We start from the raw sequence: 14510 nt of genomic DNA on the forward strand, positions 1-14510 counted from the left end.
TCTCTGTCTAACTCTTTCTGTCAAAAAAAAGATATAATGGACAAATAAAATTGTATATATTCAAATTTTGCAAAATTACAATGGGTTAGAAATAGAAAATATTCTATATAGAGATGGATCTACTACCTCTTAAGCATTTGAATGGAAGAAACATAAGACTGTTTCCTAATTTTGTGTTTGCAACCTGAGATATTTGTGACTGAATGTGGTGTTGGCAGGTGAAATGGTATAAATGGATACCATTTGCATATCTGATGTACAGAACAATAATTTAGCATATTCTTTATTTCTTATGTGTACCTATGGCCATGACAAGTCCAGGAGCAACGTCATTATCATTTATCTTATTATCTTTCTCTTCAAAATGGGTTGTGATGGGCTTTTGTACTTACCTCAATGATGTGAGTCCAGAGCTTAGTCTCTTCTCTGGGTGGTAAGTGTTTTGGAGCCTCTATTCCACATATCCTGAGCCTTATATGTACTGATGTAGAGATTTAATTGTTTTCTTACCCAATATCTACAAGCTTCTCAATCTTTGTGACTCAGGATAAAAATAAAGAAAAAGAACATGACCTTCATTTTTTATCATTCCTAAATGATTCCGAACTACTAATCTTTGTATAAGACAAAAATTCATTACTTATAATACATTCTTCTTTAAATTTAATAAATTGTTGAACTTCTGTTAGGCAGTAAGTAATGTATAGCTATGAGGATAAATAAGAAACCTTTCCTCATCTTGAAAGAGTCATTTTGTTTTGTGGTGCTCACAGACATCTCATTTGATTCTCAAAACAATCTCAGGAGATACTATTATCATTACAATAGAATAATCAAAGCATAACATTTGGAGAGTTTAACACCTTCCCTGAGGTCTCTTGGTAAGTAGAGTTGGTCATTGAGAAATTCATTGCAGATTTCTTGTCCTTAAAGGATATTTTGTGTTTTCAAACAATGGAATGAGCAGGCTCTTTAAACAAGGAAGTTGTCTTCTTACAATTGTACCTATGAAATACAAGAGGGGCCGGTGATATGCTTTAGTAGTTTAAGCCTCCACCTGCGGTCCCATCATCTCATATGGGCACTGGTTCAAGTCCCAGCTGCTCCACTTCCGATCCTGCTCCCTGCTAACAGCCTGGGAAAGCAGTGGCAGAAGGCCCAAGCACTTGGGCCCCTGCACTCATGTGGGAGACCCTGAAGAAGCTCCTGACTTCTGACCTTGGATCAGCTCAGCTCCAAATGTCTGCAATGGCAAATCAGTGGATGGAAGAGCTCTCTCTCTGTCTGTAACTCTGCCTTTTGATAAATAAGTAAATACAAATTTTTAAAAAGAAATATATGAAATCTGCTCTCTTTATATTAATAAAAAAATCTAAAAAGTATTTACCGTGCATCAAAGTAAAAAAAAAAAAGACAAACCTCATGCTGTGAATGCAATTGAATAGCAATACAGGAATAAAGAATTGGAAGGAATCAAAATTGTTCTTTGTTCTATATATGTTCTCTATATATCTATTATATATATATTTATTACCTCACAGAACTTGGTAGAATTATTTTCATTGTGGAATATGATTCTATGCATACTTGACTTATAATAAGATAGCTAATATACATATTATATATATTGCCTTTTGCCTAACGTATCTTGTTCCAATTTAATTATTATATCTCTAGATCACTTGGTATTCTTGGCTTGATGAAAAAAGAAAATGATTCCGTGGCAACAGAATTTATTCTTCTAGGCCTATCATCCTCCTGGGGACTTCAGCTATTTCTCTTCTTAATATTTTTGTTGTTTTACATGGCTACTGTCTTTGGAAACCTATTGATAGTGGTAACTGTGCAAGCTGATGCTCAACTGCTCCAGTCTCCTATGTACTATTTTTTGGGCCATCTTTCCTTCATTGACCTATGCCTGAGTTGTGTGACTGTGCCGAAGATGTTGGGGGATTTCCTACAGCAGGGCAAGACCATCTCTTTTTCAGGATGCCTGGCCCAGATCTACTTCCTTCACTTCCTGGGAGCCAGTGAGATGTTTTTGCTGACAGTCATGGCCTATGACAGGTATGTTGCCATATGTAATCCTTTGTACTACCTGACTGTAATGAACCGCCAGCTCTGTTTTCAGTTGGTTTTTGCATGCTGGTGTGGGGGTTTCATCCATTCTATCACACAGATCATACTGGTCATCCAGCTGCCTTTCTGTGGCCACAATGAACTGGACAACTTCTATTGTGATGTCCCCCAGGTCATCAAGCTGGCCTGCATGGACACCTTTGTGGTAGAGGTGCTTATGGTCTCCAACAGTGGTCTGCTGTCTCTCGTCTGCTTTTTGGTCTTGCTCTTCTCTTATGCTGTTATCCTGATCCACCTGAGGACTCACTTCCGTGAGGGCCGGAGCAAGGCTCTCTCCACCTGTGCCTCCCACCTAACAGTGGTCAGCTTGATCTTCATGCCATGTGTCTTCATCTACTTGAGGCCTTTCTGTAGCTTTTCTGTGGATAAGGTATTCTCTGTATTTTACACAGTGATCACACCTATGTTGAACCCCCTCATTTACACACTCAGAAATGCTGATATGAAGACATCTATGAAGAAGCTGAGAAAAAAGTATGTGGCACCCCATTGCCTTGTGAAAGGATGAGAAGGAAGAGAAAACTTAGAAAATATACTCTTTCTTGGTTCATTCTTTTTGTTTTTAAAGATTTATTTATTTATTTGAAAGTCAGAGTTACACAGAGAGAAGGAGAGGCAGAGACAGAGAAAGAGAAGTCTTCTATCCCACTGGTTCACTCCCCAATTGGCTGCAATGGCCGGAGTTGTGCCTACCTGAAGCCGGGAGCCAGGAGCTTCTTCAGGGTCTCCAGCATGGGTGCAGGGGCCCAAGGACTTGGGCCATCTTGTACTGCTTTCCCAGGCCGTAGTAGAGGGCTGGATTGGAAGTGGAGCAGCTGGGTCTTGAACCGGTGTCCATATGGGATACTGGCACTGCAGGCAGTGGCTTTACCCGCTACGCCACAGCGCTGGCCCCTCTTGGTTCACTCTTAACTCTTCCTACACATGAGTATATGGATGAAAATCATTTGGATGATTTTGGTGCAAAAGAGAAGACTGCATAAAAGTTGTATCACTCTTGATTATAGCTGCAAGGCAGACAGGTGGCTCTTGGGTGTTGAGTTTTGAGCAGGGAACTCAAGGGAACTCATGGCCCACAACTGATAACAGGAATACACTGAGAACTAAAGGTAGAGGACACTTTGAGAAATTAGCTCGTCTGACTTTGCAAGTAGTCTTGCTTTATTTCAGTTCGTTTCATTTTAAACAGAAGATGCTACATATCCTTCTGTGCCCTGCTCTTGTAAGACTCCACAATCCTGGCATCAGAAAGTCCTCTTCTGTTTCAGCAGTCTCTTCAAAAGCAATGGAATTCTTTCTGTCCTGTCTCTAGCAAAGCCTGAAAACACCATCAAGCAGCCTCCATATTAATGTTTACCTATGAACTGTGATCCATATCGTGCCAGATTTTACAAATGCAGTTGGGCAACTCACTTAAAAGGACACAGACTCTTCACAAAGCTTCTGTATGGGATAAGGGAGTTTAAAGTGCCGGGTGGTAGAAGCTGTCAGGACTGTGCTGCAGAGGCTTCCCTAGAGCAGGCATCCTACTCCACCAGGAGTCGTCCTTTGAGTGGAGTTACAGTGGGGAAAGTTGCCGTGCTTCAACGGATCCTCACGTGCAAGAGCTCTGAACTCTAAAGGAAAAGAGAAAGAAATCGGTTGTGTTCAAAGCACCTGCAGTGCTAGCATCCCATATGGGCACCAGCTGGAGTCCCGGCTGCTCCTTTTCCCATCTAGCTCTCTGCTGTGGCCTGGGAAAGCAGTGGAGGATGGCCCAAGTCCTTGGGCCCCTGCACCTGCATCGGAGACCTGGAAGAAGCTTCTGGCTCCTGGCTTCGGATCTGCGCAGCTCCGGCTTTTGCAGCCATTTGGGGAGTGAACCATCGGATGGAAGACCTGTCTCTACCTCTGCCTCTCTGCAACTCTGCTTTTCAAATCAATAAATAAATCTTTAAGAATTTTATTCACTCCTATCTATTTCTGAAATAAGGTTCCTTGCAACATTTTATGACTGTAGAAGAGTATTTTATTCACTAAATACTAAGAAAAAGGCAAACTTTTAGCAATCTTTTTATATTTGCTAACTTTATTTCCTTATCAGTTGCTATGGAGAAGCTTTTATGATTCCTTAGCTGAAAATCACACAAACAAAAATGTCTAAAACTGCACCTCATGCTAGGATTTACTGGGTAATTTACAATTTCCTAATTAGGTAAGAGCTTTTTTTATATTGGAATAAAGAATGGATTTTCATTTAAGGCTAGAATGCAGTGATTTTATGTGTAAGAAGCTGTAACTTTATCTGTACTTCTCACAGACCAGGAACAAGGCTGCCACATGACAGGGACCCAAATATCAGCATAGCTAACAAATTTTTGGAATATCGAATTAAAAGATGAGTTTATTTTGTTGCAAAGACTTTTTTGAAATTCAAGCACAGGTTTTTTCTTTGGTAACATGTGTTTTCCACGACCTTTTGGAGACTCTTCATATATACGGATTTCTCCAGACTCTATTTCAGTTTCAGCTCACTGCACATCCCCTTTTTCTGACTCTTCTCTTTCAGAGCAAAACTCTGCATCTTGTAAAACATTTTAAAAGTCCTGTGGACAGCTGGGATTGTAGTAATATATTTAGATGAGTCAGAGTTTTCATTTTCATTTTCTTTTTTAGGAAAAATTTTTTAAAAAATATTTATTTATTTTGAAAGAGCTAAGAGAAAGAGGGAGAGAGACAGAGAGGGATCTTCATCCACTGGTTCATTCCCCAGGTGACTGCAACAGCCAGCTGCGTGCCAGGCTGAAGCCAGGAGCCTCATCTGTGTCTCCCAGTGGGTGGCAGGGGCCCAAACACTTGGGCCATCTTCTGCTGCTTTTCCCAGGCCACCAGCAGGGAGCTGGATTGGAAGTGGGGCAGCCAGCTGTCTCACATGTGGCAGTTTTACCCACTGTGCCACAATACTGTTTTTTTTTAATTGATATTAAGAGAATAAGTTTCATGTATTTCATAGCTACATTTCTAAGAAGATAACCATACTTTCCTCTCTCCCTCCCTACCTCCCTTTGTACCTACCTCAATCCCTCCTCCTTCCTTATTTTCTTCTCTTTTACTTTAACTTTTGCAATAACATACTTAAATTTACCTTATAATCACACACGTAGTGCAACACTAACCATAATGTTCCACAAGCAACAAGTAGAAAGACCACTTTCCCAAAGGAACATAGACAAGGGCTATAAACAATAATTAAATCATAAGGTGTCAGTTTCATTCTTATACTTCTTTTGTATTCTATATTGACTACCACATACCAGAGAAAACATATTATATTTGTCTTTTTGGGGTTGGCTTATTTCACTAGGCATAATGGTCTCCAGTTGCACTCATTTTGTTGCAAAAGACACGATTTCATTCTTTCTATGGCTGAGTAATATTCCCTTGTCCATATATATCACATTTTTCTTTATCCAGTTATCAGTTGAGGGACATGTGAGTTGATTCCATATCTTATTTTTTTTTTTTTTTTTTTTGACAGGCAGAGTGGACAGTGAGAGAGAGAGACAGAGAGAAAGGTCTTCCTTTGCCGTTGGTTCACCCTCCAATGGCCGCCGCTGCAGCCGGCGCACCGCGCTGATCCTGGCAGGAGCCAGGAGCCAGGTGCTTTTCCTGGTCTCCCATGGGGTGCAGGGCCCAAGCACCTGGGCCATCCTCCACTGCACTCCCTGGCCATAGCAGAGAGCTGGCCTGGAAGAGGGGCTACCGGGACAGAATCCGGTGCCCCGACCGGGACTAGAACCCGGTGTGCCGGCGCCGCAAGGTGGAGGATTAGCCTATTGAGCCACGGCGCCGGCTCTGATTCCATATCTTATTGTTGTGAATTGATTTGCTATAACACTGCCTGTGTTAAAATTCTTTTAACAAACTAATAAAGTTTCTGATTGTGTCAACAAATTGATAAAGTTTCTGATTTTCTACTATTTTCTCGATTGATACTATCTGGATGTCCAGTGACCCAGAGGGCCCTGCTGAGATGCCATGGCCACTTCCACAACCAGTCTGAGCCTTTTCTTTCTGCTTTCCTCCTGAGAGTGAACTGTACCATTTGTGTGTTCCTCCCTGGGCTGGACTGGTGGTAGGACAACGTGTGTGGACACACCTGGACACTGCATACATATATGAGCGACCTCTTGTGGTAGGGTCTGGAACTAGGAGGATTACAGGATGTGTTGTTGGGGGTGGGGTGGGAGGTGGGACTGGATGGAGCCTGAGGACCAAAGACCTGCTCCATCTACATCACCACATTATGGTGCAAAAATTCAAGGAGTCTGAGAATTTTAAGTTGGAAACTGACCTTCCAATAATTGCAAGGGCATGAGAAGATATTTCAGATTTTTAGCTTGCAACTGACAATGTGAACAATTCTTTGATTTCCTTTTCTCTGTCATTTCTGTGCCTGATTTCTTATTAGTTAATTTAGTTGACAAACAAGACTGTGTGTATTGGTTGTGCACAACATATTTCAAAATACTTCTATATGGTTAAATGGCTCAATTGAGCTAATTAATATGTGCTTCCTATCCATACCGATCTCCTCTTCTTTCTTCAGATCCATAATTTCTCATCTGCAAGTTTTGACCAACCTCAGAAGCTGGTAAAGATATATTGGATTATGTAAGGGTACAGAGTATACGTGGTGATAAGAACGTTTAGGGTAAATTGTAGGAGTCTCCATTTTACTGAAGTGTAAAATGCCACTTGACTTGGGCCTAATTTTAGTGACTAAGAGTATTTGAGAGCAAGTCTTAATCCTAGTTCCATTTGCATCCCATATGTACACCGATTCAAGTCCTGACTGCTCTACTTCCAATGCTGATGCACCTTGAAAAGCAGCAGAAGATGGCCTGGGTCTTTGGGCGCCCATATGGGAGACCAGTATGGAGTTCTAGGGTCCTGGTTTGTTCTGGTCCAGCCCCAGGCATCGTGGCTATTTAGGGAGTGAATCAGCAGGTGGAAAATTCTCTCTCTCTCTCTTTTTTTCTCTTTCTTTCTCTCTCTCTCTCTCTCTAACACAACCTTTCAAGAGATTCTGAAAAAAAGAGCTCTTTTATTTGTATCTTTGAGAGTCACAAATAATACAGAAGTACTTTTTGGTTGGAAAAAATATCACTCTATCCAAGGTAAATGCTATTTGGGTTACTATATTTTTCTTGTTGTTTTGGTTCTGGCATTCAAACAGAGAGCATTAGGGTTGACTTGAAAGTTTGTGCTGTGATTCAGTGATAAACTTTGTTAGACTTCAACAAGCATAATCCTCAACCATAGTCAAGCTCCTTTGACATAAATCCCTTAGAAATGTGTTGGCGTAAAATAATAGGAGTGAGGCTGTGTCTCTAGCAAATTTTAAAAGAAATCAAATCTTTTAATAGTTTCATAAGCAAATAGACGGTTGTGGTTGAGTTCGTGGTCCAATGTAATGCTGTGAAACACCATCCTCCCTCTTTCCTTGCCCCAACTTTAAGTTATATAAATCTGTGGAAATGACCCAACCTTTTAGCTAGTTACTTGCCAAGTGACCTTCAATATAGTTGCCCACAGAGTTATCTAGTGAGGATGATATGTTTTTTTTTGGGAGAAAGGAGGCTCAGGCAGGCTTTGGAAATGGTCACAGCATCTGATCCTGGCACTATGGAACATCAGACGTCCAAATAATATTAATTCTGAAAAATCAGAAACTTCAGTTACTAAAAAGAATTTTAATATGAGTAGTTGATTAGGCAAGTATTGGAGGATTGAAAATGAAAAAGGGAGCACACAAGGTTCTTACTTTTTAAAAGATAAGACTGGCAATCCCAGTTATTCATGGTCATTTAAAATGAGTTTCAAGACCTAAATTTTGTTATAAAAGAGAAACATTGGAAAAAAGGGGTGTTTCAGTCAGCTGATATTGAAAGAAATTCTGGAAAAATCCATGCATATGAGAAGCCTTCAAAAGGTTTGTGGAAAATGTGTATTACAAAAGCGCTATATGTGGTTTTAAAAAACTTGCGTGAAATACATAATCCTATTTCCCACAAAGTTTTGAGAAACCCTCATATTTAGAACTCTCTCCAAGTTCATAGAGTAGTATGTCCATCAATCTTCTGTGATACAGAATAGTGTTAATATCATCTTTAATTATAAAGTTCTAGATCTAATTCACATTTTCCACAAGTACCCTTGTACTTGCACTTTTTCTGCCTAATGACACTCTCCAGCTGCTACCCAACCACTTGCCCAGAAATTCCCCCTGGGTCCTAATGATGCACAAAGATTGTTGAGAGCTTCTTCCTTGTGGAATCCAGGAATATAGAAAGAAACTTTTGCAGACCAGGTCATAAGGCAACACATGATTCTAACCTCATAAAACCCAGAGAGAGAGAGAGAGAGAGAGAGAGAGAGAGGCTGTACAAGAGGAGATGTCAGCTACATGACAGAAGCATCTAGATCTCATTTTGTTTTGTACGAACATCTGGGTATAGATCACATTTTTTTTTCTGAGAAAGATTTATTGATCTAAGATCTCAGGCTGTTCAAATCTGTGTCGTGGAACCACACTCAAGACAATAGCCACAGTAAGTTTCCCATCTGGATACCTTAACCACTAACAGGAAGCAAAGGCAGTATTTATTGACTAAAATTATATTGAAGGGTAAAGAAGATTTAAGTTCCTCACTTGTATCTGTTCTAATAATTCTATCAAGCAATTTAGGAAATCTCATTAAGATGCATAGCAATATTATTCTAATCAGAATTTAGTCCTAGCTTGACCCTTCATAGTAAAACTTAGATAGTTCTTTCTATGTGCCTCATTTATTTCACCAATGATTAAATCTGTGGCATTAAATCAAATGACCTCAATAGGTACCAACACAGAGTCAGATAGAAGTAGCAAGTTCTTGTGTTCCATTGCACAATGTAGTTGTTCATTGTAGTTCACAAAACTGCTGAAAGCGAGGATCTGGGAGCTTCCAAACAGAAAGAAAGTAGAAGGAAATGGCAAGAGTAGCTTCCTGGTTTCATGGGTTTACACTGTATATGTGTTGAAATATTGTACTGTAATCCATAAAAATATGTGAGTATTGCATGTTAATAAAAATTTTAAAATTAAGATCCTTTCTAACTGTATGCAGATTTTTTTTATCTTTTATTTAATGAATATAAATTTCCAAAGTACGACTTATGGATTACAATGGCTTCCCCCCCATACCGTCCCTCCCACCCACAACCCTCTCCTTTCCCACTCCCTCTCCCCTTCCATTCACATCAGATTCATTTTCGATTATCTTAATATACAGAAGATCAGCTTAGTATACATTAAGTAAGGATTTCAACAGTTTGCTCCCACACAGAAACATAAAGTGAAAAATAATAGATGATTTTTTTTAAATGATGATGAAATCAGATCAGACCTATTGTCATGTTTAATCCCAGTGAGAGTCAAGTTGGGAGTTGATAATTTCTTTTTCTTTCTTTCTTTTTTTTTTTTTTTTTTTTACAGAGGATCAGTTTAGTATGCATTAAGTAAAGATTTCAACAGTTTGCACTCCCTGCAGATATTTTTAAAAGTTCATGGCAAATGGAATTTACAGATGCTTGTTTTGGTTAGCATTTTTTAAAAATCTGTGCACATGAAGGGTCTTCAAAAAGTTCATGGTATGTGTATTATGGGAAAAAACTGTGCATGGGACTCAAACCAGCACTCGGATAGGGGATGCTGGCGTCACAAGCATCGACTTAACCTGCTGTACCACAACACCAACTCAAAAGAACTGGGAATTTCCAGTCTAATTTAGAAACTGGAAACTGAGTCTTCCTCCCTTGATTAAATAAAATGTTACTCTTTAATGATAATCTGTGCATAGTATTTGTAAAAAGATTCACTGGAATTTTAAATGATGGATATTAGATTCTGACTTGTTATTAATCTATAAGCTCAAATTAATTTGCTCACTTAATATTTTTTTCATCCCAGCAAGGACTGTTGATAAGAGGTAAAGAGAGAAAAAGAGGTAACTAGGGAAAATATTTTTTTTAGAAATAACATTATTATTTGAGATAATAATAAGAAAAGCTACTTCAGATTACTTAGATTCTCTTTTTGACAAAATAACTGTAACACTAAGTAACAGAAAGTGGAATGTGAATCCATACTGTGGCTTGACAACTAACGATGAGAAAGAATACCCATGAACTATTTTCAAGAAATCTAAATAATTCCTTCTACCATGTCTAGCATCACTTAGATGTTGTCTTAGGACTCCTCATATTAGACTTGATCAAGCTTACCATAGTTTGTAACGTATGTGTGTGTGTGTTTTAAGAGAACCAGAACCGTTCCACCAGTTCCGCCAGCGAGCCCATGGAAGTGGCCAACAATGTCACAGAGTTTGTGTTCCTGGGACTCTCTCAAGACCCTGGAGCTCAGCTGATGCTCTTTGCTCTATTCCTCCTCTTCTACCTGGTGATCCTGGTGGGGAACCTGCTCATTCTGCTCACGGTGCTTGCTGACCCCCGGCTCCACACGCCCATGTATTTCTTCCTCAGCAATCTGTCCTTCGTGGACATTGCCTATTCCTCGGCCACAGCACCCAAGATGATGGCCGACTTCGTTTCTGAGAATAAGACTATTTCCTACGGGGGCTGTATAGCTCAGATGTTTACCTTTCACTTTTTCGGTTGTGCTGAGATTTTTGTCTTGACCGTCATGGCTTTTGACCGGTATGCCGCCATCTGCCAGCCTCTCCGCTACACTACCATCATGAGTGCCAATGTCTGCACCGTGCTGGCGTCACTGTCCTGGTTGGGAGCCCTGGGTCATTCCTTTGTTCAGACGCTCCTGACCTTTCAGCTGCCTTTCTGCAATGCTCAGGTCATAGACCACTACTTTTGTGATGTCCACCCAGTCCTGAAGCTTGCCTGTGCTGACACCACTCTGGTGAATATGCTGGTCGTTGCCAACAGTGGTCTCATCTCTCTGGGGTGCTTCCTCATTCTTCTGGCCTCCTACACTGTCATTCTGTTTAGTCTTCGAAAGCGATCTGCAGAGAGCAGGCGCAAAGCTCTCTCTACCTGTGGGTCTCATTTGACTGTAGTGACTTTCTTCTTTGTCCCTTGCATCTTTATTTATCTCCGTCCATCCACCACATTCCCGCTGGATAAGGCAGTGTCTGTGTTCTACACCACCATCACCCCAATGCTGAATCCTCTCATCTACACGCTGAGGAACGAGGATGTAAAGAATGCCATGAAAAGACTGTGGAATCGCAAGTTCTCCTTGAAGGAAAAGCAGAAGGGATAGCTTATCACGGTAAGTCAGAGAACTAGATGATAGCCTGATCTGGTCCCCAATTTATTGGTAATGTTAAGGAATGGTCCCTAGAATTCAGCTACCTTGAACTTTTTATTTAACAATAATGGGACTATTTCATAATAACCTCACTTGACAGGAAATAATTCAAGGCTCTTTTACATGGGTTAAATTTAAACTTTCTTTTTTTAATAGAAAACTTTTATTTAATAAATATAAATTTCAAAAGTACAACTTTTGGATTATAGCAGTTCTCCCCCTCCATAACCACCCTCCCACCTGCAAACCATCCCATCTCCTACTCCCTCTCCCATCCCATTCTTCATTAAGATTCATTTTTAATTATCTTTATATACAGAAGATCAACTTAGTATATACTAAGTAAAGATTTCAACACATTGCACCCACACAGACACACAAAGTATAAAGTACTGTTTGAATACTAGTTTTACTGTTAATTCTCATAGCACAACACATTAAGGACAGAGGTCCTACATGGGGAGCAAGTGCACAGTGACTCCTGTTGTTGGTTTAACGATTGACACTCTTATTTATGATAAATTTAAACTTTCACACATGGACAGGTTCTATTCTCTCTTACTTCCACAATCAAAGAGGAAACCTTCATACTCAATACCTCACTTGAATGCTTTTGTAGATCCTTTATTCACATGAAACACTCAAGCTGCAATCCCATTATTTAGAAAGAGGTTACAAGAGAAAGGAATTCCAAGGAATAAGATCATTTCTGCTAGAAAAGACATCTAGCTTCATCTAGCTTCCTGTTCCTTCCTTCCCCTTCCCCCATCCTTCTTTTTTTTTTTTTTTTTTCCTTTATTTCCTACTGTTTCCCCACAAATACCACAAAATCCAATAAGGGAAATATATTTGTAGAGAGATAATTATTGTGCAATAAAACAAGTGCAGACTTAGACACATGCACAGTATCTAATGAGGGAAATTAGTATAACCTGAAAAGCTGCCCAAGAGATGATTTCTGTGCAGGGGGAAAATGGCATTTCATGAGTTTTGAGATAGAGAGCTGTGTTTTTACAGATCGCCTTGCAGAATTTGAATATCATCTCTCTATTTGGTACTGTCATACTATTTTTACTAAATAAATCTTGCTTCCTTTTTTTTTTTTTGCAATACAGAGACAACATTAATTAAAGAAACTGAAGTGAATTGACATTTGAGCGACTGAAAGACTGAGTCAAGATGTAGGTCTATTATAAATTCTTAGTTAACACTGTTTTCAATTCTTTAAAGGCACAACTTGGAATAGCACATTTTCTTTTTGTGGTTGTCTTAGCAATGTTGGATATAGCTGAGTATTCCCAATACTTTGAAAAAGACATTTTAATTCTTAGGAATTTCTTATGGGCTTGGTTTCACAGTTCATGTCTTTTAGGAATTCTGCTATTATTTTCATCCAACACTTATTTTCTCCATGGCTTAATTCTATATATAATTTAATAAATAATATCATACTCTTATTTACTCTTGCTCTTGTTTTTAATGGATTTTTATCTCATTTCCACACTTATGAAGGATATAAATAATGCGTAGTACTTGTTTTCTACTCTACATACGATCCAGGGATGGCTGCATACTAGGAATTTGGTTTTCCTGTTGTCATTTTGATATCCATTGCTCCTTTTTCTCTCTTAGTAACAGACACTTGGCCACTTTATGCTGGCTAAGCTAAAATACTGCATTGTAATATTTCTATTTTTCAGCTGGGAGTGGACAATATGATGTAAATGATGGATGGCTCAGACTTGTGAAAACTCTGTAAAATGATTTCTCTACACTTGAGCTCCTCTGGATTATATCACCACTAATATTTTGTTGCATTTCCTAATAGTCATTTGTTATATTACTTTTCTTTAGTAAACTATTCCTTTTAAAGTTGATTTTTAAAAATAAACAATAAATACATTGGAACTGTATTAATAGGTTACATTAGTTTTCCTTTTTCTTCAAAGATCTAAGTAAGTACAGTGATAAAAAACACCATAAAGGGGAAAATATTCAGAACCATAAGACCAAAGGAAAAAGGACAGAAGTTATGTACAGGGGAAGATGTGGCAGATAGAAGACAAAGGAGGGAAGTTGACTGGGCAGGAAGAGAAGGCTAACTCTCAATAAGCAGCAGAGAGGAGCCCTGAAGAGAAGGGGACACACTGATTTCCTGGAATTCCAGCCGTGTTTGGGATGCAAACACCAGATCAGAGGGATGATGAGGTTCAGTGGTGGCAACAGAGACTAGGAGAAAGGAATGGTTGTCTCCCCTTCCCTCTTCCCATAGCCTACTCTCATGCTAACAGAGGCATACGTTTCATAAGTAGAGCATCGACATCTTGGCTTTAAAAACAGAATGAAAATTCACATTCTGACTTTGGAGACCACAATGGAATGACTAACTCTCTACTGGGATCCTCACCAGAAGCCTATCAATTAGCAAAATTGATCCTATTGATCCAGAGGTTCAGAGATCATATAATTTGTGTTTTATATTTTATATTCATAGAATAAGACATACAAAGAAAAATAAAAGGGAGCCTCTATGAAGGTCAAAAGAAATCTAGTGAGATCAGAAATAGTACAAGGGAAAAAAAACTTTAAAAATTGTTCATGTCCTCTACTGTAGGAGAGGAGATATTTGAATTCCTGAAATGAGAACATGATGCTTTGAAAAAATAAAGGGAGAGTTAAAATTATGTTTGGAACTAAATTAAAGAACTTCAGATAAAATTAAACAGAGTCGGGAATTTGGCCTTGCAGTTAAAGACACTTGGGTATCATCTTGTAGAAATACCCTGTTTTGAGTGACAGTTCTGCTTCCAATTCAAGCTTCTTGCCACTGGGCTCCATGGCAGGGTAGCAAGTGATGCCTCAAGAAGTTGGATCCCTGCCACTCATATGGGAGACCTGGATTGAGTCTGTGGTAGCTAGCTTCAGTCCGTTCCACCACCAGCCACTGAGGGCATTTGGAGAGTGAACCAGTAGATAAGAACTCTCTGTCTTTTTGACTTTTGCC

The 14510-nt window shown here is 39.3% G+C and overlaps 2 protein-coding genes across 2 annotated transcripts; both read left to right on the top strand.

Moving 5' to 3' along the window:
- The first annotated feature begins 1610 nt into the window (after positions 1-1610).
- LOC100346645 (olfactory receptor 4Q3-like) lies at positions 1611-2766 on the top strand. The gene has a single exon (XM_017348381.3). It carries the CDS (start codon positions 1700-1702, stop codon positions 2645-2647), a length of 948 nt encoding a protein of 315 aa, XP_017203870.1. The 5' UTR covers positions 1611-1699; the 3' UTR covers positions 2648-2766.
- Positions 2767-10490: 7724 nt separating this feature from the next.
- Positions 10491-11458, top strand: LOC100347923 (olfactory receptor 4S2). The gene has a single exon (XM_017348402.3). It carries the CDS (start codon positions 10520-10522, stop codon positions 11456-11458), a length of 939 nt encoding a protein of 312 aa, XP_017203891.1. The 5' UTR covers positions 10491-10519.
- The last annotated feature ends 3052 nt before the right edge of the window (positions 11459-14510 follow it).

Source organism: Oryctolagus cuniculus, chromosome 12 (genome assembly GCF_964237555.1).
Source record: "Oryctolagus cuniculus chromosome 12, mOryCun1.1, whole genome shotgun sequence".
Taxonomy (NCBI): Eukaryota; Metazoa; Chordata; class Mammalia; order Lagomorpha; family Leporidae; genus Oryctolagus; species Oryctolagus cuniculus.

Coding starts and splice junctions, on each gene's coding strand:
- LOC100347923 (XM_017348402.3), top strand. CDS start 10,520: ATGGAAGTGGCCAACAATGTCACAGAGTTTGTGTTCCTGGGACTCTCT.
- LOC100346645 (XM_017348381.3), top strand. CDS start 1,700: ATGAAAAAAGAAAATGATTCCGTGGCAACAGAATTTATTCTTCTAGGC.